Raw genomic sequence first — 24,229 nt, forward strand, 5'->3', positions numbered from 1 at the left:
GTGTTTGAAGACAGACTTCTACTTTTGGTTGACAGGGACTTTATTTCAATGATAAGCAACAAATAATGACCAGGGTTCCATTAAGGCTGGTTAAACCACTTTTTGAAAACAATTTCATACAGTGTGAAACCAAAGAGAACTATTAATGTTAACAAAAAAATCTTTTGTCCCTTGTATATTACCATTTCATATCAAAGATTATCTCAAGACACATTACAGAAAGAGCAGGTCTAGACTTTAGTCTTGGTTATTCTATTTACAAAGATCCAAACTGAATCTTAGTTATATGTAGAAAAATGAAGTTTATCCTCCTTATTTCTTACTATAAGAAATACAGTAGATACAACAATGAAAAACACAAAAATAAAAACAGAAATTCTATCAAGTCACTTCCTCCTAACTGGACGGATGAAATTAATTACAACTTACTGAAGATTTCCTTACTGCTCTCACCAGCACATGAGCAATCTTTGAAATGCTCTACTAGTTGGAATTGTTTTCCACAAACAATGCAAGTGAGGGGTTTTCCCTTGCGTGGATCAAATAGTGTTTTCTAGCACCTTGACTATTTGTGAATCCCTTGCCACAAACAGAGCAACTATACGGTTTATCTTCTACATGCACTCTCATGTGCACTGTCAGTTCTGCTCTATTGACAAAACCTTTCTCACAAACTGAACAGCTGAAAGGTTTTTCTGACGAATGGCGAAGCATGTGCTCATCTAGGGTGATCTTTCTTGGAAATGTTTTACCACAAATTGAGCATTCAAATGGTTTCTCCCCTGTGTGGACAACAGAGTGTCTTTTAACATCTCCACTTGTAGTGAATCCTTTACCACATACTGTGCAACTATACGGTTTCTCTCCTGTGTGTACGCTCATGTGCACTGCCAATTCTGCTCTATTGACAAAACCTTTCTCACAAACTGAGCAACTAAAAGGTTTTTCTGATGAATGGCGACGCATGTGTTCATTTAAGGTGGTCCTCCATGGAAATCTTTTAAAACACACTGAACACTCAAATGGTTTTTCCCCTGTGTGGACAACAGCGTGTCTTTTTAGCTCTCCATTTTTCATGAATCCCTTTCCACAAATAGAGCAACAAAATGGTTTCTCCCCTGTGTGGACAGTCAAGTGTTTTGTCAGGCTTCCTTCATCAGAAAATCCTTTTTGACAAAAGGAACAGCTAAAAGGTTTTCCCTCAGTGTGGACATTCATGTGTTGCTTCAGATTTCCTAGTTGGGTAAATCTTTTACCACAGACTGAGCAGCTGAATGGTTTTTCTTCTGTGTGGACAGTCAAGTGTTGCTTTAGATGTCCCTTACGGGAAAATTTTTTGTGACACACTGAACAGCTAAACGGTTTCTCCCCTGTGTGAACACTCAAGTGCTTTTTAAGATTTCCTTGTAGGGAAAACCCTTTACCACAAACTGAACAGCTAAATGGTTTCTCCCCTGTGTGGACTCTTTCATGCCTGATCAAACTGTTTCGGGATGGGAAACTCTTTTTACAAACTGAGCAACTAAATTGTTTTTCCCCTGAATGGGTGCCTCTGTGTTGCTGCTTCTTTTGCTGAACTGACGTGTCCGCAGTGTTACATCTGACATCATTTGCAGGTACATCTTTATTTTCTGAATCCTTTAAACCTTCCTTAGCTTCACCACTCCCCTCCCAATCAACACTGTCATCAGTTCCTGATCCAGAAAGGTCTGAAGTTTGTTTTAGAGGCTGTAAATGATTGTTTGGATTCAAGTCTCTGTTTGCTCCTGATCCTCCACAGTCATCCCCATCAGATTTTGTTTTCAAACGCTTTCTGTTTCTTTTCTCATCTCGTGGGTTTCCATCAAGCCGTGAGGACTGAGGTTTCTCTCCATCATCGTCTTCACTCTTCATGGGGACAGGAGTGAATGTGAACTTGATGATATCAGCCTCCTCAGCTCCTTGAGGCTGGTTTCTCTCCTGATTGATCCACAGTTCCTCCTGTTCCTCTTTGATGTGGGCTGGTTGTGCTGGCTCCTCCTGGTTCAGACTGGAGTTCCATTCCTGTTCCTCAAGTGGAACCTCTTCTTCTTTCACCACCACCTGCTGGACATCTGTGGAGAAAAATCAAACATAAAATATTCTGAAAAATGTTCATTTCTTCATAGTAAATCACTGATATCTCTATGTTCTTCTCTGGAGCGATGTGTTGCACATTTGTAAATGCATGAATGTTCAGTAGTCATGCTAAGGTTTGGTCGGCTCTTTGCACTTCACAAATTATAACAGGCGCATGGATTTGGAGCCATATACAAAGCAACTTGTAGAGCCTGTTCTGGCACATTCCTTCATATCCTTAATGACAATGGCGTTAGAGATAGAAATCACACAAATATGATTCTCACTGTTGGCATAACAGTGGTTCTCAACTAGCCAACCTTTAGGACCCACCGCCACCTACCTATGAGAAACTGTGACCCAAATGTCAAAAATTGTCCAACTGTTCAAATTTATTTTGGTAATTTTTTCAATGAATGACCTAATTATCATAAACAAGTCAAACCCTCAAGCAAACAACTAAAATTTACACATACTCACAAGAATATTAAGGATTAACACTGGTCTTTTATAATAGGCAACAAAAGAGAATATGGTCGAGGCCTGCCCTCTTGTAAAGTGTCTGAGATAAGTTCAGTTATGAATTGATGCTATACAAACAAAGACTTATTGATTTAAACTAAGTAAAATATATGGATGCATGTCTGCTCAAAGTTTCTGTAAACCATGCACGTAATAATTAGCGTGCTATACTACATTTTTATCATCATTATTATTGTTTCTGGAAGGGAAACATTCACGACCCCAAGAAAACAGCTCCACTACCCACCTCCGGGTCCCTACACTCCAGCTGTGAATCACTGCTTTAAAATGAGTCCATTACAGCTTAAAAAAATCTGCTGACATGAAGCTCTTAATCTTATTAACATAATCAAGTTATAATCAAGAAGAAAATCTTCAACACAAACAGCTCCTTCCTTATTACAAGAAAGCGACGCCTGATGAAGTGATGTCCCAGAGTCAATGAATGTCGGTGACCCTTAAAAAACATCCTTTTATCCCAGATGACACTACAAGTACAACAAATCAGTATCCAACACTAAATACACACAACATGAGTAAAGTAAGAGAATCTAAGATAACTGCTACCAGACTTTGAAACAAAAAAGAAAAATGTGAATAAAGGTTTAGTTTCCAAACCCTTAAGAAGGCCAGGTTGGTTTTCTCATGGAGTGATTACAACCAGGGGAGTCCCGATCCAAATCGCAGGTATTGGTTCAGAGCCAGTATAGGCATTTTTCTAAATGTTTGGAGAATTTGGTCCAATCAGCCCAGCTGATCATTTAGGTCACCTTGAGTTTGGGAAAATAGGCGTAGTGTAAGCTATGATTCCCCATCACGTTCTCCAGGGTGTGTCAATAAGACATCCTTTGAGATTTAGTGGATCCAAAAATCAAAAAAGTCTGACAAAACATAAAAAGTTTGTCCTTATGACTACCAATCTGATACAGCATCTCCGAACTAGACATCCAACAGAATACGGGGACTTCACTAAAGCAACAGAAGAGAAGGCTGCTACACTGAGGTAGCAAACTCTGGACTTTAAGAGGAAAGATAAATACCCAGGAAAGAGCAATAAGACCAAAAGGGATCACAGAAAAGATAATGGAGATGCTGGTTTTCCTAAAAAAGAACTTTCACTTCATTTTAAGGTAACATTGGGTAAAGAAGGAAGGGTGAGGGGGGAAACAGTCCTATAGCAGCTCTAGTTGCACTTGAGAAATATCACTGTCATCGTATATTCCAGGCAAATATAAGGATCAGACTGGGACTCGGAAACAGTAGACTCAATATCAAAAAAATTGGTAAAACCAAAAACATTTTTTATGTTTCTGCAATGGTTAATATACCAATATGTAGAAGATCTTTAACCCAAATGATATTTTTAATGCTAAAATATAATTATTATTGTTATCCATGAATTATTAAATTTACTGATTTACAAAAAAATTAATTGAAAAAATAGTAAAGAACATTATTATTTCTTGATTCATATGTCAAATTATAATTATTTACTTGCATTCCTGAGCAGAAAAAAATAGTTTCAGTGGTTGAATGTTATGCTTGATTCATTTCTGACTTCTTATAGAAGCCCAGTGAGCCGGCTCGAATTTGGGTATAAAAAGATGAATTTAGTTTGAAATTCCTCATTCCTGTTCAATGGTAAAACGTGGAGAGCTCACTGAAAATGGAAGAGTCTGCATTAAAGCACTTCATGATGCTGGATGGTCTCTGAGACAGGTGGTCTAATAAATTTGTTAAGCACTGTGCCTGTAGCGACCGGTCTCCTGAATTAAATAATTAAAATGTGTGGCCAAATACTATTGCTCATATAGTGTAGAATTGATGGTGCCTATCTTTTTTGGTTATATACAGAAAAATCCCTCCTGTTAATGATCTGGATTATTGGTTTATATTCACAGAGATTTTTTTTGTATTTATATTTATTGTTTGTGTTTTGTTTTTTGTTTTAGCTATTATCTATTGTTTTAATATATTCCCTTGGTTTTATTGGTTTTATCTTGAGCTCTGGTATACCAGTTGTTTTGTTTTTAATGATGTTTTGTGCAGCACTTTGGAAACGTTCAGTTTATAAAATGTGCGATATAAATAAAGTGGATTGGATTGGATTGGGCAGTGACAAGAGGGAGGTAGAGATCATCAATGAACAAGGCTTTTGATGAGGGAGAGTCTATCATCTCACAAGAAAAGATCATTTATAGATGACCAGACTATGCAGAAACTGTAGGCTCTACCTCCTGTTTTTCTAGGTTTGTTTCTCAGATTTGTAAGCATTTATATGACATTTTTTTAAAGGCATGAAAGCAGACAGAGCTTCTATCAGCAGAGGCAGTACCTCTGGATCAGATTAATGAAGGAGAAATAAAAAGCTGTCTGACTTCTACCTGGGTTAACTGTTGCTGTTTAGTTTGCCCTCTCTGTCCTACAGCTGGCTGACCTAAAGCGTGCAATGTGTGTTCATTGGTTAAAGAGCAGGGGTGAATGAGGTTACACACTGGCATGTGGCACTTGACAGCAAATATGGCCTGTGCTATTTAGATGATCATTTACTGTTTTAAGAATATTTTTAATAGCTGATTTGCAAGTAGTTAATAAGTTGCACAGTAGAGCCCTGTACATCTTTTCCCTGCCCCAACCCATGGTTGCATGCCTCTCCCTACTCACCATGTTTCTTGTCTCTCCTTGGCCATCCTTAAAACATCCCCAAAGTTAAAATAACAAGAGTGGATTATAGACAAGCATATAACATACTGACAATTATTGAAGATGTCTAAGAATGTTGTTACTGAGACACAGAGCGAAAAGACAGTTTACTGTCTTGAGTTTCCAAGTTTAAACTTTATCGAAAGGCTATGATTTAAAAAAGGATCAACTTAAGGTTGTTCAAATTAAAAGGTTTCATTGCAATATAAAAAAATATTTAATCTCCTGACTGTAGAGAAATCTTTCTTTCATGTTTTCTAGCTGTTATTTGGGCCTGCCTAAAGTTTCTGACCTATTTAAACTCTAAGACTGTTTAATTCAAATATTATGTAAAAACAAATGTCCAATGATCCTGTCTTTAACATTAAACTGCTAATTTCTAAGATAAACAAATGAAAAAAAATGCAGAGTAAATCTTAAAACACAGGGATTCATGATGAACTATTTTCACTTAATTATAACTTTACATTTCTACTTTTACCACATATCACTGCAAAATATTAACCAGATTGCTGGACAGTAAGAGTTGGTTCCTCATATTTCTAGGGGGAAGACCCCCAGGCAACCCCTCCTCATTACATGTAATCACAATATCTAATTATTCTTATTAAACTGTAGTTTCATTCTGAAAACTCCAGGCTGCCTATGGCATATGGAGCCCACCTAAACATTTACCAAACATCTTTGCTGAACTAGTTTAAAAAAAAAAAAAAAAGATCAGACAAAAGGATAAAGATGATGGAAATACTTCCCTTTCCTGGAGTGTTTAACCCTTTGAAATCTGAGGGCCCACTTTTGAATTATTTAGTTATTTACAAAATGTGACTATAACATGTTATACACCACCAGAAAGCTCTGATTCTAAGGATTCTGACTGTGTAAACTATTCCAGGATGCAGCGACAATTAATGCAGTTTGTCAGGCTTCAAACAAGTGATAACAAAAGGGACACAGCTGACCATTAGAAGCTCTCCTGTACTCTCCTGATAAAAAACCCTGCTGCTTCAGCAAGAGTTAAAAAAATTTGAATCCAGTCAAATATTCAGTCCAAAACATAATTATATCCATAAAAATACATAGACTGTTTTCTATAATTTCAAATTTACCCATGTTGTTCTCAGCAGTCCACTCCATTTGCTGTAATAATGCTTATTTTTTTCCCCAGGCAATTATTAGCATTGTAACTGAATTTTCTACACACTAACAGGTATACAATCCTACGGAAGCAGATTAGGACCATTTTCAAAAGAAAAAAAATAAAGTCGAGATTAAAGTCGAAATGACAAGAAAAAAGTTTAAACTTGTTTTTACTAACAGCGGAACAAAATTTCGACTTTATTCTCGTCATTTCGGCTTTAATCTCGACCTATCCAAAATTATTTTCTCCTTTCTAAAATGGCCCTAATTCGCTTCTGTAATAATCCCCATTTTTTTTCTATTGTTATTATATTTGCACTCGAAATAGCTAAAGCTTCCTTCTTTGATCCAGTTGAGTTTTCCAGCTAATACAGCAACTCTAGTTAAAACTGGCTACAGGCCTCTATTTTAACATACAAATTCAAACAACGATTTTAGTGTTTTGTTGTATTACTCAATTCCGGTAGCACTCACAGGGAGTCTGACAATTTGGGAAGAAATTCAAGAGTCTTACCTTTCTGAAGACATCTTATACTGCAAATGGTTCAAACGCAGCAATCAATTTAATTTTGGTGTTGCTGCATAGGCATTTTTGACTGACTTATTTTACCCAGAATTCTAAGGGGTCAACACCTCCTGAGAGGTTGTTAATGAACGACACTGAACTGTATAACTAGTTTGACATTATGAAGTTCCAGGCCTTCACTTGAGGAAATTTTCTTAAAGCTGGCCTTGTTATATTTTAACAGTCTGTAGATAACAGGGCTCTCATCTACAGACATACTAAGACTGTCCAGACTGGGATCCTTTCAGGACCGATACCAACAGTCTGGTACAAGCTCAAAGTTAACCCCCGTAAATACCTCCACCCCCGTTAAATCATGAATTAACTGAGATTAACCACATTTTTGGAAAGCTGAGTTCAGTTTCACTAGCCACATCCAGGCCTGATCGCTGCCAGACCTGTTGAATCAAGAATCCCTTAAACAGGACTGGAGAGTTATAAAGCCATTATCTAGGGCTTTGGGGACTCCAGCCAACCACGTTAGCTTTAGTGAGGACAGCTGCACGACACCCCCACCTCTGCTAGTTACAATAACAGAAGGCCCCGTTTCACAACCAAAACCAGAACCGCGAAGCTAACTGGAGCTACGCGAACGGTATAGTCCCTCAGTCTGGATAACACTTAACGCATTTTCATGGCTGGTTTCCACTCACAATAAGGAGGTTTTTAAGACGCATTCTAAACATTACACGGACACCCGTTAAGAGTTTTGGGGTCTAGGAAATAATGTTGTATTTTGTCCGGAGCTAGCCGGGGCTAACACTGAGCTTTGTGAACGTTAGCCAAAGGCTCAGCTCTCTGGAACATTTACAGTAAACAGGTTTAGAAAAGAAGAAATCAAACAAACCTGAAAAATCTAGAAATCCGGACATTTTACGAACATACGAGAGTCAACGAGGGAAGACGAAAGTCAACTTTGGCGATTAATATGGGATTAATCCGCTCTCCTTAGACGCTGGATCTTCCCACAGGCTACCTGCGCTCACTGGGGAAAATTTTCCAAGACCGGGGAACGAAAATACCACTTCCTGTCCATTCATGTGGCCTTCACAATAAAAGTGAAGGCGATGTGGATGTTACAGAGGTTATAGGGCATTGTTGATATGGAACTCAAATGAGGGTTTGGTGGGATTGTAATATGGTAATCTGGGCGTTTTAAATAAAGCGACAGGCTTTGATTATTCTCGAGAAAACAGAGCGGTTCAATGATTGCATATTTGTAATAAATGCCTCCTGAATGTGTCTGTTTAGCAGCAGCAAAGCTATCTATGTGTGAAGATGCTAGAAAACGCTGCTTTGATTTGTAGTTTAAAATAAGACGCCCACCTAATTTTGTGATCATTTGAAAGTATCGTAAATTACCTTGAAGTTTACACATGGTGTTAACCACCTTCACAATAAAAGTTTGACTTAAATGCCTGGACCTGAATAATAACATTTTTTCGTCAAAATGACCGATTTCATATTTTTTTAAAAAAGAAAAAAAATGCTGGATGCTCAGAGAAAAAGTTGGGCCAGGCACAGTAAGTTGATGACCAAACGTGATCGTGAATGTTTTGTTTTTCATTGGATACAGTCAGGGGCGTAGCTACGGATTAAGGGCCCCTAGCAAGAATAATGCACAGGGCTCCACTTAGCTGGCTAGCGAAGCAACAAATGTTGCATCATTTTTGCAAATATATATAAAATGTATGAGCATTTTTTTTACAATGGCAAAATTAAATGTACTTGCACTATTTTGTAATGCTGGACCACACTATTTGGACATTTTTTTTTAACACAAGGGCCCCCGAGAATTGTATTTTACTCTATCTGATACAAATTTCAGCCTGTTGACTGATTCATTTAGTCACTTTTGATACAATAATGATACTAATTATTAAGAAAAATTAAATAAAAACACACTTTTCATTGTAGGCATATGGAAGCCCATTTCCGCCACTTAAAAAAGAAAAAAATGTCTTGTATTAATCTATACCTAGTACCCCATCACGACAAAATGAGAACAGCTTTTAAAAGAAATTTATTAAAAAGAAAACTGAAATATTATTGTCATTAGTATGCCACATTCACAGAGTTGTCCCTAGGCCACTCCTGTGTTGTCTTGGCTGTGTGCTTAGGTTAACTGTGATGTTCAGTCTAGTCTGAGGTCCTGGGTGCTGTAGAACAGGTTTTCATTAAGCTGCTGAAAAACACCCCTACAGCATGATGCAGCCATCACCATACGTCACTGATGGTACTCGACAGGTTATGAGCTATGCCTGGTTTCTGCCAGTCATAACGACCAGAGAATGATATTTCTCACAGTCTCAGGTGCTTTTTCAAATTCCAAACAGGCTTGCATGTGTTGAGGAAAGGGTTTCCATCTAGCCACTCTGCCATAAATCCCGTGAAGGTAATCCTTATGAATATAATTCATCAGTGCATCACTTTTATTCTCCCCAATTTTTTCCTCATTTAGGTGAAAATATTAACAAATTGAAGACATGGCTCCAACTTTGATGACATGCACACAATTAGAGGTAAAACCATGCTTTAATATGAAATCAAGTACAGTTCTGCATGTTTTATGAATGCAAGTACGAGTAAGTGGGCTTAGTATCAGCACAATACCTGACACTATCAGTATCAATATCTGTGCATCCCTATTTATTTATATAACACTTTTGAAAACATTAAACAGTGCTTTAACAGACATAGCAAAGGCATGAACTAGGGAATAATGAAATAAACATCAATAATTGGGCCAAAAAAGAAGTCAGAACTTTTTTTAGCAACAAAAGTCAACAAAAAAAAAGACAACTGAGAGGAATGGAAATGACACAAATGGTATTGAAAGTAGTAGATGATAATAATAGCAAGTTCAAAGAGCAATAAAACACAATATGATATGATCAAAACAATCTATAGACAACTTTAAGAAGCCGACAGCACATCAGTAGAAATAAAAATAAAATAAGAGGATTAAAAACTGTTAGCAGACAGAATAATGAGTGAATTAAAAAACATCTTAAGACAAAGCAACAGAAGGATAAAAATGGATAAACAAAGCAGCAGGAAATCAAAGAATAATAAAAAGCAACATGAGGTAAAAGCAAGTCTGTAAAAGTGAGTTTTAAGGAATGATTTAAAAAATCCTTCTGAATCTGTGAGCCTTTTCTCCTTGAGGAGGTTGTTCCAAAGCCGAGGGGCCCAACAGCAAATGTCTGATCCCTTTTGGATTTGAGCGTCAACTTTGGAAAAACCAAAAGCCAAGCTCTAGTGGTGATATTTGTGCACAGAGAGACGAGAGAACTTTGGATCTTGATGTGTGAATATGGATAAATAGTCAAATTATTTCTGACTCGTTAAACCCTCAGGCATCACTTTAATTTGCTACCCTTTAAAGCCATTAAGGACAAAAATGTCCATTTCCAAAAAACTGCTATAAAAACTTAACAGATTGATATTTTTTCTGCCTTTTTTTTTTTGCAAAAACTCTCTTAAACAACCTCAGCTGTGCTCAAAACTACCAAACATTCAATCATTTTGAGGATTTTAACCCTTTAAATGCTAGTTTGATTACTTCAAGATCAAAAAATGTCGTCAATGGAAGTCAGTGGGACGTTTTTGTCCACAAGTGACTCGAAAGGATAGTAAATTTTTATTTGAATGCTACACAAAAACTATTAATGCATTAAAGTCAATATTTTGGCTAACGTTTGACATACCCTGGACTGATTTAGAAAAACACCCCCTACCCCCCAACATTAGTTTTCTGGAAAATAATTACTGTTTTGTGTGGTTTTTTAGAAAAAAAAAATGACCATCCTGTATTTAAACTGGCATTTAAAGGGTTAAAATCCTCAAAATTATTCAATAGTTGATTGTTCTAATTAGAACTGAGGTTGATCAAAAGATTTGACCAAAAAAGCAAAAAAAAAAAAAAAAAAAAAAAAGCAAAAAAGGTATAGATAGATTAATGTATACTATTTTTATTGTTGTTTTTTGAAATGGACATTTTTGTCCTTAGTGACTCAAAAGGGTAGTTAATTTGAAATCGGATGCTACACAAAAACTAACAATGGATCAAAATCAATATTTGGCTAATCATTGACATATCCAAGCTGGATTGAGAAATAATGCCCCAGCCATCCAACATTTGGTTAAGAAAGATTTCTCATAATTTCACCTTTTTTTTTTCCCATAAAAAACAACATTTACTTTAAGTAATCAAACTGGCATTTAAAGGGTTAAAATCCTCAAAATGATTGAATGTTTGGTAGTTTTGAGCACAGCTGAAGTTCTTTAAGATATTTATGCAAATAAAAAAAGCAGAAAAAAATATTAATCTGTTAAGTTTTTAAAGCAGTTTTTTGGAAGTGGACATTTTTGTCCTTAAGGGCTTTAAAGGGTAGTAAAATTGTTTCACAGTGTTCCCCTGACCTATGAGAGCAATTGAAATTTGAATTCAAAAATTTGCCTAGAAAGATACTTTGTTGCAAAAAAATAGACCATATGTACTAACACAGCCAAAATGGTGAGCAGAGAAAGAGGAAAAATCTGCCCAAATGGACAAAAATGTCCCTAGCGATGCCTCAGGGTTAAGAGTACCACCTAGTGTCAGAACATGAATGGAGAACAAAATTGGACCTTAAATCGAACCTTATGGTACACCACAGGTAATAAGACTTGTAAGAGAAGCGATTACATATGTTGACAGCAAAAGTTCCATCTTAAATATATGAGTAAAACCAACCAAGAGCAGTGAAAATTGCACCACCTAATGCAACAAACTCCATTCTTTCATACAGATAGGATGAAGCCATTTCAAAAAAGGTCTGAGAATCCAATGTCATACTGTAGGCAGGTGTAGGAGAATGTTGTGATCAGCAGTTTTGAATGCAGTCGTCAGGTTGAGAAGGATAAGGAGAGATGGAGGACCGTCATCTGCTGCCATCACTGACTGTGACAAAGTCACCCACAAGTTCTATACTTGTGGGTGAAGCAGAAACAGGACTGAAGTTTTTCCTAGAGGCGGTTGTGTTTTGGATGGTCTTGAAGCTGGATGGCAACTACTTTTTCCAAAAATTTGGACAGGGTTAGGATGTTGGAAAAGGCATATGATCAGTCAGTATCTCAGGGTCTAAAATTGTTTTTTAGGTGAGTTCTGCTGACAGCTGTTTTCAGTGAAGAGAGAACAAAGCCAGCCTGAACAGAGCAGCTTACATAGTCTGTAAGGAAAACAACAGAGCATTCAAATATAATGCTAGGGCAGGGGTTCTCAACCTTTTCAGCCTGTGACCCCAAAATAAAGGCACCAGATACTGGGGACCCAAACTGTACCTGAAGGTGGTTAAACACAGCAATGCACAATCATGAATAGACGTGTGCACAAGGTCGCCCATAAGGGGTTATAAAGGGGAAAGTTTTCTGGTACCCAGCCAAACTGGGGGACCATGTCGGTCAGGAAAATCATGGTCTATTGTAAAGTCAAGCTGTGACAATCATATTTTATATTTAACCCAAAAAAATAACCACTCTTATCAAATAAACAAAATAGTAAATAGCCTTCTTAAAAATGTAAATTCTTCTTCTTAAAAAAAGAATTAAAATAGATTAAAAATTGGTGTAATGGTGTAAATTGGTGCAATTGGGTTTTGAAGTAGCAGAAATGGGTTAAAGTGACAAAAATTGACAGAAATAATGGTGAAAGGGAGTTAAAAAGTGGCTGAAATGGCTTTAAATTGGCAAAAATGGGTGGAAATTTGGTGAAATGGAATGAAAACTTGATATAAACAGGCAAAAAAGTGTTAACTCAGAAAGAAAAAAATAAGCAGAAATTGGTTAAACAGACAAAAATGGGCATATCAGATAGTGAAATGTGGGTAAATTGGGAAAAATTGGGCGTAAGAAGTGGAAAGAGTTGCAATGGGTCAACAGAGGCTTAAGTGGCAAGAATTGGTTTAGAAGTGGCAAAAACAGGTGCAAAAAGGTGTTGGAAATGGTTTAAAATGGACATAAATAGCTGTTAAATGGTAAAAATAATAAATAAATAAATCGTTAAAAATGGTGGGAAAAATTATGAAAAGGGGTTAAAATTTGGCAAAATTGGTGGAAAGTGGCAACAGTATAATTTGAAAATATTCTCAGTTTCATTTCAGGGCATCTGGAGACCCTCTCTCATTGTCTCGCAATCTCAAGGTTGAGAACCACTCAGCTAGGGGATTGGGGTAATGTGAAGGGAACCTTGTTTCTTTGTATAGTACAGTTTCATAACAAAGATTATCTCAAGACACGTCGCAGAAAGAGCAGGTCAAGGCCATAGTTTTGGTTATACTATTTACAAAGATCCAAATGAATACATCATGAGCTTATCACTAAGCCACATGTAGCACAATTACAGCATAAGACACGAGGTGGAAACACCGATGAAAAATACAAGAATAAAAAACATAACTGTAATCATTATGTCACTTCCTCCTAACTGGACGGGGTTTGGATTTCCACAGCTCTTGCCATCAAACTTGTGATTTTTGAAATGATCTACCTTTTGGTATCTTTTATCACAAATGCTGCATCTGAATTGTTTTCCCTTGTGTGGATCAAAGAGTGTCTTCTTGCATCTGCAATGTTTCTGTATTTTTTACCACAAATGGAGCAACTAAATGGTTTCTCTCCTGTATGTGTCATCATGTGCGCTTTCAATTCTACTCTCTTTATGAAACCTTTCTCACAAACTGAACAGCTGAAAGGTTTTTCTAAAGAATGGCGAAGCACGTGTTCATCTAAGGTAATCTTCCTCAAAAATGCTTTATCACACAGTGAGCACTTGAATGGTTTCTCCTCGCTGTGTACGATGGAGTGTCTCTTTACATCTCGACTTCTTCTGAATCCCTTACCACAAACAGCACAACTAAATGGTTTCTCTCCTGAGTGGACAGCCAGGTGTTGCGTCAGATTTCCTTGCCAAGTAAATCTTTGATGACAAAATGAACAGCTAAATGGTTTCTCCCCTGTGTGGACAGTCATGTGTTGCTTTAGATGTGCTTTGTCAGGGAATCTTTTATGACATACAGAACAGCTAAACGGTTTCTCCCCTGTATGGATAGTCAAGTGTTTCTTCAGACTTACATGGTGAGAAAATCCTTTCTGACAAATAGAACAGCTAAACTCTTTCTCCTTTTTGTGGGTTAAAGAGTGCCACCTGGCTCCATCACTTCTTGCAAATCTTTTACCACAAACAGAACAACTAAATGGTTTCTCCCCTGTGTGAATGTTCAAATGTTGCTTCAGATATATCTGGTGAGAAAAGTTTTTATGACAAACTGAACAGCTAAATGGCTTTTCTTCCATGTGGACAGTCAAGTGCTTTTTCAGATTTCCTTGCTGGGAAAATCTTTTATGGCAAACTGAACAACTGAAAGGTTTTTCCTCTGTGTGGACAGTCATATGTTGCTTCAGATTTCCTTGTTGGGAAAAAGTTTTACCACAAACTGAACAGCTAAAAGGTTTCTCCCCTGTATGGATATACAGGTGTTTCCTCAGATACATTTGGTTAGTAAAGCTTTTATGACAAAGGGAACACTTAAATTGTTTTTCCTCTGTGTGGACAGTTAAATGTTTCTTCAGACTTCCACGCTGAGAAAAGGTCTTATGACAAACAAAGCAACTAAATAGTTTGGCCCCTGTGTGGACAGTCAAGTGCGTTTTCAGATTTCCTTGTTGGGAAAAACTTTTACCACAAACTGAACAGCTGAATGGTTTCTCTCCTGTGTGGACTCTTGTGTGTGTCACTAACATGTGTCTCAATACAAAGCTTTTCTTACAAACTGTGCAAATAAATGGTTTCTTTCTTGTTTGGGTTTCTTTGTTTTCCTGCTGTGGTTGCTTCTGTCCAAAGTTTGGAGCACATTCAGTGGAGCTAACTGATTTTTCTCCAAGGTTACATTTCTTTTCACTTACAGCTATGTCTTTGTTTTGCAGAGGGTTTAAACCTTCCTGAGGTTCATCACTCTCCTCCCAATCAGCACTGTCATCAGTGTCAGATCCAGAAAGTTGTGAGGTCTCCTCAATGTCCGGATCAAAATCTCTGTCTGCTTCTGATCCTCCACATTCCTCTCCATCAGCTTCTTTTTTTAAATACTCTGTGTCTCTTTTCTCCTCCTTTTGGTTTTCATTAAAATGTGAAGATTGAGGTTTCTCTCCATCTTCTTCATTTTTCACAGGGATAGGAGTGAATGTGAACCTGTTGATATCAGCCTCCTTTGCTCCTTGAAGCTGCTCTCTCTCCTGACTGATCCAAAGTTCTTCTTGTTCTGCTTTAATGTGTGCTGGTTCTGGTGGCTCCTCCTGGTTTAGACTAGAGCTCCTCTCGTGTTGCTCTGGGAACACCTCCTCTTTTATCCCCTTCAGCTGGTGGACATCTGTGGAGAAAAATCCAGCATACGACTTTAAGTTAAATTCTCGGTTCACATTAAATCCCTGATGGCTCTACTTTCTTGGAGGGATGTTACACATATAATATGAAACATACTGTTGATTCTGTGTTCCTTATCTTTTCAAAGACATTGCCTTAATTATTTTAGTTATGATGTAGTGGGTTTCAAAGACAGGGTCTACAAAATACAGAAATATGATCCTCTCTGTGGACACCCCATTGAAAAAATGTGGATTACAGCTTGAAAGTTAACATCTGCTGACATGAAGCTCTCTATTGTATTAGTTTGTCAAAGTTATAACCAAGAAGAAAGTCGTCATCACACACAACTCTTTCCTACTTACAAGAAGAAAGTGACATCTGTTCAGGTGTTAAAAGCTTCTGCTTAAATAACAGAGCTCTTACAGTAGTCCTTACAGTTCCCTTCATTATTTTGTCTCCATCACATGTTTCACAATGATGGGCTGTACACTGTTGTGCATTGCTCTAAATAGGCTTCTGACAGAGAGTCAATGAGATCACTGACCTCTGACACACTCAGAACCCCTTACTGATACACAAACAGCTTTAAGACTCCGGTAAAGGAAATAATGTCTTTTTAAATTTATCAATAAGAGCTAACCAACAAGAGCAGAGACCCATAAAAATCTACTATCACAGAAGACACCATGAAGAAAAAAAGGATAATTATCCAGTGATAATATAACTAAAATAAGTAGAAGTATATATATGTATATATATATATATATATTTTTTTTTTAGCTCAGAGACCATGGTCTAAAACCCCAGTTTCTTGTCAGTTTTTTTAGTTTTGAAACAGACACCTGCGGGTACCTGACTGGCACAATTAACATTTTATGAAACATGAACACAGGACCCCCAAATTTTATTTTCAAGTTCCCAAGGCACATAAAGGAAGGTATGAGATGAGCATTTACAGCAAAGATTGACTCACTGAAACGCTGGGTAAAGCCGGCCACACACTACAAGACTTTAAGCCTGGTTTTAGGCAAGATTTGACTCCCCCAACGATCGTGGGGGCGAATCCCGACTTGAGCCTCGTCACAAACAATTATTTGTCTGAGTAGTCTGCATGAGTGTGGTGTCAATATGATTAATTTACTGCTCCAAATCGCGTCGTAGCCTCCCAGATCCTGAATCGTAAATATCAACCATGTTTGATCATAATCATTAAATGATTATTTGTCTGACTAATCCTCAAGTGTGTGGGGACAAAACCAAATTTTTTACAACTGTTGTAGCCTCCCAGACTTCAAAACGTAAACATCAAGCACATTTGATATTTACAATTCTAGGTCATAATGCCTCAAAGGAATACCAACAACAACCACTGAGAGCGCTGCTCAGAAACATAAACACAACTTTACCTTTATTCCAGCCAGATAAACAACACTAGATGAACATGCATCAGGTTGTAGATGATCTGACAAATGACTTTATCCTCTGTGACCCAGGATTTGTTGATCTGCTGCCTGTTTAGGCCAGGGCACACCTGCAAATGAGATTTCTGATCTCACTGAGGCTTAGCTAAGTAATAGTAAAAGTACTGGTCTATAAATCTACTCAAGTGAAAGTAAAAAGTATTCAATTTAAAGTTTATAAGTACTGAGTAGCTACTGAGTAGCTACTGAGGAGTTGAACAGTTTAATATGATCTTTCCTTATTGGCAAGAAAAACAAGAGAATACATCTTCAACTGGGTTGTTCAGGTACCAAAACTGACAGTGTTAATTTAACTCATACAGATTTAAATTTCATACTTTAAAAATGTTAATACTGGTCCAGACTACATGTAGTTAAACTACATTTTTAAAATATATTCTTTGATGTCACAGAGTTGTAGTAGCTTGAAAATCTGTGGCAAGATGGGCCTCCTCCTCAAGAACTAGGCAGAGAGTTAAAGCAATGTATAGTGTGTTTAATTCCACAAGCCCCTGTACAGGAGGCTGTGTTCCAGGTCTCTGTCTAAAGGGTCCAGTTAACAGGGATCTACTGGGGTGTCCGGACAGAATAGCTATTAACTGTTCAACCTGGAGGCCAGCGTATTGGGCCCAGCTTCCTAAATGTCTACTTCCAAATGCGTGCCCTACTTCCTACACTCATGAAAATCATCGGATAGCCAGAGTGATCATTCACCAGTGTACACATTTGTTAACGACATCTACTTTCTCATGATCTGTGCATTTGTTGGTTGCCGGGAGAACTCCAGAGATCTGGAAAAATGATCCCAAGGACCTGTTGTAATTTATTTAGGCTAGAGTCACCTATTAGAACCTTATGTCAGTTACATGCACACCACCTGAGACCACAATACATTGAGGCGTGTAAAATAAAAAGTTTTAACTCTGTACTTTAAATGTAGGTTAATTACTTTAATTGCCATTTAGTATGGGCATAGCAAACAAATCATAATCATTGAATAAATGCTGAATTGTTACAATTAAAATAAAAAATACTGATTAAAAATATTAAATCTTAAAATCACAATAAGGCTGATTAATAATAATAATAAAAGATCAAAATAAAATAAAATAAACTCATTATGACCTACGACCTGTTCTTTGAGCTAAGCCAGTTCAACTTGCTCTCTCTCTCTCCTCCTCCTCCACCCCTTCCTTCTGGCCCTGCTCTCTGACTTTCTATACAAAAGTAATGGTATGAACTTTTTTGGCAACACTGCCCACCTGAAAATTTACCAAACACCTTTCCTCAACAGGCAGTGAAAACCCAAGAAAACAGGAAGAAGAGGACTGAAATAGTTCAAGTTATGACTTTTAAGTGCTCCTCAGTGTGTGATACACTGGACTGAATCATCCAAGTTGACATTATTATGTTTCAGACCTTTAAAGGTGGGCTTTGATTTCAATTGATGAGCCCTGATCTACAGTCATGCTTAGTCCACACAGACTGCCATACTTCCAGGACTGATACCAACTGTCTGGATAAGTTTAAAGGATTTAAAGTTATATATCAGCTTCAGAGAGGACTGCTGCACAACATCACAAACCTCAAAGGGATATGACAATAAAAGGGCCTGGCATACGGCTAGACCAGAGCAATGAGGCTAACCGGCGCTACGTGAACGATACAAGCCTCTCATTTTTATTCCGAATGCATTTACCTTTTCATTAAAAGAACGTAACTTTATCAATCAGCAAGAGTTTTTTTTCCAAAGAAAAAAAGTTCTACTGTTATCAGGAGCTAGCTAAAGCTAACACACTGTGGATAGGAACGCTAGCTAAAGGCTAAGCACTCTGAAACATTTACAATAAACACGTTTATAGAGGAAGAAAGCAACTGACCTGGAAGACCCTGAAACCCGGACATTTTACAAACATCCGAGAGTCAACGATGGAAGTGATAAATCAACTCTGAACACATTTGAGGATTAGTCTTCTCCAAAAAGACGCAGGAACATCGAGCAAGCTAACTCGGCTCGTCAAGAATGGACCCGGAAACAACCGACTTCCTGTACATTCACGTGCCCTTCAAAGTAATATGTATTATGCCTTATGTATTTTATGGTATAGAAAAAAAATTTGAATCCATTCAGGTTGTGTTTAAAACAGACCTTATTTAAAACATTTTAACAACTGGTTAAAAAAAATATCTCAGACTTATAAATTGGATGATAGAAGTTTAAATGCTAAATTTCTAAATAATTCCCAAATTTATGAATGTATTACTTTTTAAGGCATTGGAGGATGATGTATCAGGTTTTAGATGTTTTGACTGATGACTTGCTGCTCTGTGACTCCGTATTTGTTTTTTTTACTGTGATTGTAATTGTTTGTTTTTTTTTATGTCCAAGTCTTTGACTGTGCTGCTGCCTGTCTTGGCCAGGACACTCTTGTAAATGAGATTCTTAATCTCAATGAGGTTTTTTTCCTGCTTAAATTAATTCAAATACAACATAAATTACTGCAGCACAAATATAATATGTAACTTATAACAAATACACTGATTTCGGTGATTTTAGCTGTGATTTAAAGTGTCCACATTGTCTTAATGGCCTCCAAAGTCAGCAAGTCCAAACCTCACAGTCTCCTTTATGTTTACTGCTAGTTCTTAACAATTATCGTCACTGTCATCAGGTCATTGAGGAGCAAGAGAAATGAAAATCCATCCAGGTGTGTTCAAGCCTTTAAAAGGATCTGGTCAAAGATCATTCAACAGTAACAAGATCAGGTATTTTAGGGATGTGAACAGTAACTTTTAGAAATTAAAACAGTCTGGAATGATTTGCATTACCTTATCTTGATGTAAACAATTGAAATTAAAGAATACATGCTTAAAATTCATTTCAGATGTGAATCACACATATGCTTATGAAATCTCACAATCAGCTCATGTATTTAGATGATTAAACAGAAGCATCTACACATTTCTTATGAAATCAGTCAGAAATAAATGTATTAGCATTTCAGTGCGTAATTAGAATAACCAAAGTGTACAATTTTGTATTTGAAAAACTCCACATGTATCAATGAAATCCAGTGTCCAAGTAATTTATAAATTAGATCAATTCTCTGAAATGTTAATACATAGAAAGTGGTGAGTGATGTAGTTTATTTCCCCATAAATAAAATCAGGCAAAAACCACCAAGGCAGAATGTGAGGGACTTTAATCAAGCCAAGTAGATTGACAGACCTGAAGATGCAGTCACTTGACACGAGTTTCTGTTGAATTTGTTATCAAAGGTGTGAAATCAACACATGTGTTGTGTGCACTGTTAACAAACAGGTTAAGCTGACAAAGTGAACATATAACTAAATAGCATAAAATACACCAGACTTCCAGCTGAATGTATTAACACATTATGAGTGGTCTCTCAATATCATTAAATCTCACAACATCAATGAAAATGAATCACTTGAGTGTTTAAAAATTACTGATTTTCTCTGGTCTCCTTCTAGTATTCACTGTCTTTGATCTCAGGTTAAGAAAAAGTCTTTGGTCTTGACCTCAGTCTCTGGTTGGAAATGCCTCTTTGGGACCGAGTTCCTCACTGCTTCTCTCTTTTCTCCTCAGTTTGTTTCTGAAGGGGTTCTGAAGCCTCCAACCCAAACATACTCAGAAAAGCTGTGTGATTTCTTATCTTTTTTAATTCGAATCCCTTTTAATGTGTTCCACATAATCAAAAACTGACTGCTGATGTTTGCAGGCATCTATCCAATCATCACAATGTGCAGGCCTCACTTCTGTCACTCCAATTTGAAACTGAGATTGGAGCTCATTCTGATCCTCCACAGTCCTCTACTTTTATTTCTGGTTTTGTCTCTCTGTTCTTCTCTGTGTTGTTCTCAATAAGCTCTGATGCCGTACTGCCGAGACAATTGTGTCTTCTTAATGAACCAGGCCATGAGAATCTTTTACTGCAAACATTGCAGCCTAATGGTTTCTCCCCTCTGTGATGAGCCATGTGAATCGTCAGGTATGTCTTTTCTCTAAACCTTTTACCACACACAGAGCAGCTGAAGAGCTTTTGTCTCGTGTGAACTAACATATGTTTTGTTAGAGTTCCATTTTGGTTAAAGCTTTTACCACACACAGAGCAGACAAAGGATTTTTCTCCTGTATGTGTTGTCATATGCCTTGCCAGATGATATTTACGGCTGAATAGTTTGCTGCATTCAGAGCAGGAAAACAGTTTTTCTCTGGTGTTAACCATCATGTCATTGACCATAAGAGCTTGATGGATAAATCTTTTGCTACAATTGGAACAGCTATAAGGTTTCTCTCCTGTGTGAACTCCCATGTTGTCCATTGTACTTCCTTCGTAACTACATAATTGACCACAATCAGAGCAGCTGAGTGGGCTTGCTCCTTTGTGGATTTTCATATGATCTGTGAGATTATGTTTTCTAGTAAATATTTTACCACACTCAGGGCAGCTGAAGGGTTTCTCTCCTGTGTGAATTTTCATATGTTCTTTGAGAGAACTTTTTCTGTTAAAACTTTTACCACACACAGAACAGATGAAGGGTTTCTCTCCTGTATGAATTAACATATGCTGAGTTAGCTTTCCATTATTGTTAAAACTTTTACCACACACAGAGCAATTAAAGGGTTTCTCTCCTGTGTGAATTAACATATGATTGGTTAGACTGCCATTCTGGGTAAAACACTTACCACACTCTGTGCAGCTGAAAGGTTTCTCTCCTGTGTGGATTCTCATGTGATCTATAAGATTACCTTTCCTGTTGAAAATTTTACCACACTCACAGCATCTATGTGTGTTTTTATCCATTTGTTTTTTCTTGAACTGGATGTTTCCCTCTGAGTTTGAACCTGACTGATGTTCAGATGTCTCCCTCCAATCAGTGCTGTCATCAGTCTCAGGTTCAGAGGCATCTTCAATCTTGACCTCAATCTCTGGTTGTAAATCACTCTCTGGATTAAAATACTTAGCTTCCTCTGCTCCTCCACAGTCCTCTTCATCAGATCCTGTTTCCATCTGCTCTGTTTGTCTATGATGATGCTGTGTGAACTGAGGGTTCTCTAAATCATCGTCACTCTTCACAGGGACGGGACAAAAGGGGAACATGTCTATAGGCGCCTCTCCTGGCCCTTGCAGCTGCTCTCCTTCCTGACTGCTCCACAGTTCCTCCTGTTCTTCTTTGATGATAACCTCCTGGATCAGACTGGAGCTCATCTCCTGATGCTCTTTACTTCCTGAAAGCTTCTGGTCCTCTACAGGAAAAACTAAAATACAGAAGCACATAAAGGAAAACTGATTAAAACAACAAATAAGCCTTGGGATAGCGAAACTTGAAATTAAGGGAATAAAAAGTGGCTGAAATGGTGTTAAAGTGACAAAAATAGGTGGAAATTTGGTGAAATGGGTGAAAAAATATGTGAACTGGCAAGAAAGGGTTAGCAAAGGCAGAAATAGTTAGAAACTAGAAAAAAATTGACATTTCAAATAATGAAATGTGGCCTTAAAAGTTGGCTAATAATGGCAATAATGTGTTAAAAAGTGTTTAAAATTGACAAAAAAATGGGTTTTAAGCTGCAAAAATGTGTTAAATTTGGGAAACAGTTATAAAAATGGGTGAATATTAGGTAATTTGGTGTAAAGTGGCAACAGTGTATCAAAAAATGTTCTTAGTCTTAAGGATCTGGAAACCCCCTCTCAGAGTCTCGTGACCCCCGATGTGGTCTCAACCCCAATGTTGAGAACCCCTGCTCTAGAGCACTTTGCTGTGAAGCTGTGCAGTGTTAATACCACACAGATGCAGTAGATGATAATGCTCTTTATGGAGCAACAATAAAAAAAACAAGCAGTTTTTGGGCATGGTGGTTATTTTTGAGTATTCTTTGACAGTAAAGTTCCTGCTGTGCCTTGTCGATAATGGTAATAGTGTCGGTGCTCGGGCCATTCTCGACACGGTGTTCAGAGCAAGGTGGATTTTTGCAAAACCAAACTGACAGCTGTTCCACCTTGTCCTGGGACGCAGACTTGTCCCTCCAGAGATTGCCGAGTCAAGCCGAGCTCAAAGTGGAGTGGGGAAGTATACAGACTGGTGGTGGTTTTGGTCCAGTCAAAATGTTCAGGACTCACAGGGGGCCTCCTTGAATGGGTGGTGACCTTGGTACCACCCATACCAGTTAGTACAGTTTTACATTTTGCCGATATTACAGGTTTATGTATCATTTATTCTGCTAATATTTGCAGCCAGTATATCTCCAAATGGGAGAGAGGAGAGTGGAGGGACGTGGCTATATCATCCTCTTAGCTCTCTTGGGTACCTGGTAGTGTCAAACCTGGGAGGGGGATTTGAGATAAATGTCCTTCTTAGGGACTGGGATGATTGTTGAGAACATCAGGCAGGATGGGATGGCAACCTGAGTCCAAGACTTAAGAGCAGAGACATGCAGTCTGACTGGCACAAAACCCAGCTTGATATTAGAGTAGACCTTATCTAGTGTATTTGTTTCCCCGGTAGTACACTTATCCCTGATCAACAGACATGTTTAGACTGTTCAGACTGGGGACCTTTCAGGAGTGATACCAACAGTCTGGACAAGTCCAAAGAGGCTGTGATGTTATATATCAGCTACAGTGAGGGCTGCTTGCTGATAACATTACACAGCTAAAACAATAAAAGGCCCTGGTTCACAGTCAATCTAGAGCCACGAGGCTAACCGGCGCTACGTGATAGTACAGGCACCTCACGTTTATCTAAAAAACAACAACAACAAAATAAAGATCTGCCACTTTTAAAAAGTAGCGTTATCAGTCAGCAAAGAGTTTCCAGTCCAGAGAACAAAGTTCTGCTATTGTCGAAAGCTAGCTGCAGCTAACAGTGCGTGGACGAGAACGTTAGCTAATCCTCAGCTCTAGGAAACATTCACAGCAAACAAGTTTATAGAAGAAGAAAGACAACAAACCTGAAAGATCCTGAGCCCCGGACATTTTACAAACATCCACGAGTCAGGGATGGAAGAGAACAATAGCTCCAAACACTTTTCGAAGACCAATCTGCTCCTACAGGACGCTGGATTATCCTAACATGCTAACGGTGATCGGTGGGAAAGAGCCTTTGAGACCCGGAAACAAAAAACACTATTTCCTGCATACCCAGCTGCCCTTCACAATAAAAGCGTAGCGTCATATAACTGGTCATAAATATATTTTAGAAAGTGAATTAACTCTTCCAGCGGCCACCAACACGTTTGACTTCTTATCAGGATATTCATCAGAGGGACAGAGTCAGGTCAGACTCAGAGAGTTGGTTGATAAGTGACTAAACACAATGTAA

At 37.8% G+C, this 24,229-nt stretch overlaps 4 protein-coding genes and 1 gene segment (V, D, J or C); 1 reads left to right on the forward strand and 4 right to left on the reverse strand.

Annotated features, from left to right (window-relative positions):
- LOC121523649 overlaps positions 1-24,229 on the forward strand; it is an 820,099-nt gene that overhangs the window by 93,921 nt on the left and 701,949 nt on the right.
- Positions 1-24,229, reverse strand: part of LOC121523651 (immunoglobulin kappa light chain-like) — an 813,481-nt gene that overhangs the window by 92,165 nt on the left and 697,087 nt on the right. The window lies entirely within an intron of this gene.
- Positions 41-8,006, reverse strand: LOC121523559 (gastrula zinc finger protein XlCGF57.1-like). Its single transcript, XM_041808487.1, has 2 exons — positions 7,872-8,006; positions 41-2,093 (listed from the first exon to the last, which is right to left on the reverse strand). The coding sequence occupies exons 1-2, from the start codon at positions 7,894-7,896 to the stop codon at positions 484-486; spliced, it is 1,635 nt and encodes a 544-aa protein (XP_041664421.1). The 5' UTR covers positions 7,897-8,006; the 3' UTR covers positions 41-483.
- LOC121523544 (gastrula zinc finger protein XlCGF57.1-like) lies at positions 13,104-18,904 on the reverse strand. Its single transcript, XM_041808467.1, has 2 exons — positions 18,766-18,904; positions 13,104-15,429 (listed from the first exon to the last, which is right to left on the reverse strand). The coding sequence occupies exons 1-2, from the start codon at positions 18,788-18,790 to the stop codon at positions 13,550-13,552; spliced, it is 1,905 nt and encodes a 634-aa protein (XP_041664401.1). The 5' UTR covers positions 18,791-18,904; the 3' UTR covers positions 13,104-13,549.
- On the reverse strand, positions 20,092-23,988 carry LOC121523579 (zinc finger protein 501-like). The gene is made up of 2 exons (XM_041808514.1): positions 23,859-23,988; positions 20,092-22,169 (listed from the first exon to the last, which is right to left on the reverse strand). The coding sequence occupies exons 1-2, from the start codon at positions 23,881-23,883 to the stop codon at positions 20,698-20,700; spliced, it is 1,497 nt and encodes a 498-aa protein (XP_041664448.1). The 5' UTR covers positions 23,884-23,988; the 3' UTR covers positions 20,092-20,697.

The sequence above is a fragment of the Cheilinus undulatus genome, linkage group 16 (genome assembly GCF_018320785.1).
Source record: "Cheilinus undulatus linkage group 16, ASM1832078v1, whole genome shotgun sequence".
In the NCBI taxonomy this organism is placed as follows: domain Eukaryota; kingdom Metazoa; phylum Chordata; class Actinopteri; order Labriformes; family Labridae; genus Cheilinus; species Cheilinus undulatus.

Bases quoted from the DNA above. Each gene is read 5' to 3' on its own strand.
- LOC121523559 (XM_041808487.1), bottom strand. From the start codon at position 7,896: ATGTCCGGATTTCTAGATTTTTCAG. The intron at 2,094-7,871 runs GTTTGTTTGATT...TTTTCTCCACAG, and splicing joins CGGATTTCTAGATTTTTCAG to ATGTCCAGCAGGTGGTGGTG.
- LOC121523544 (XM_041808467.1), bottom strand. From the start codon at position 18,790: ATGTCCGGGTTTCAGGGTCTTCCAG. The intron at 15,430-18,765 runs GTCAGTTGCTTT...TTTTCTCCACAG, and splicing joins CGGGTTTCAGGGTCTTCCAG to ATGTCCACCAGCTGAAGGGG.
- LOC121523579 (XM_041808514.1), bottom strand. From the start codon at position 23,883: ATGTCCGGGGCTCAGGATCTTTCAG. The intron at 22,170-23,858 runs GTTTGTTGTCTT...TCTGTATTTTAG, and splicing joins CGGGGCTCAGGATCTTTCAG to TTTTTCCTGTAGAGGACCAG.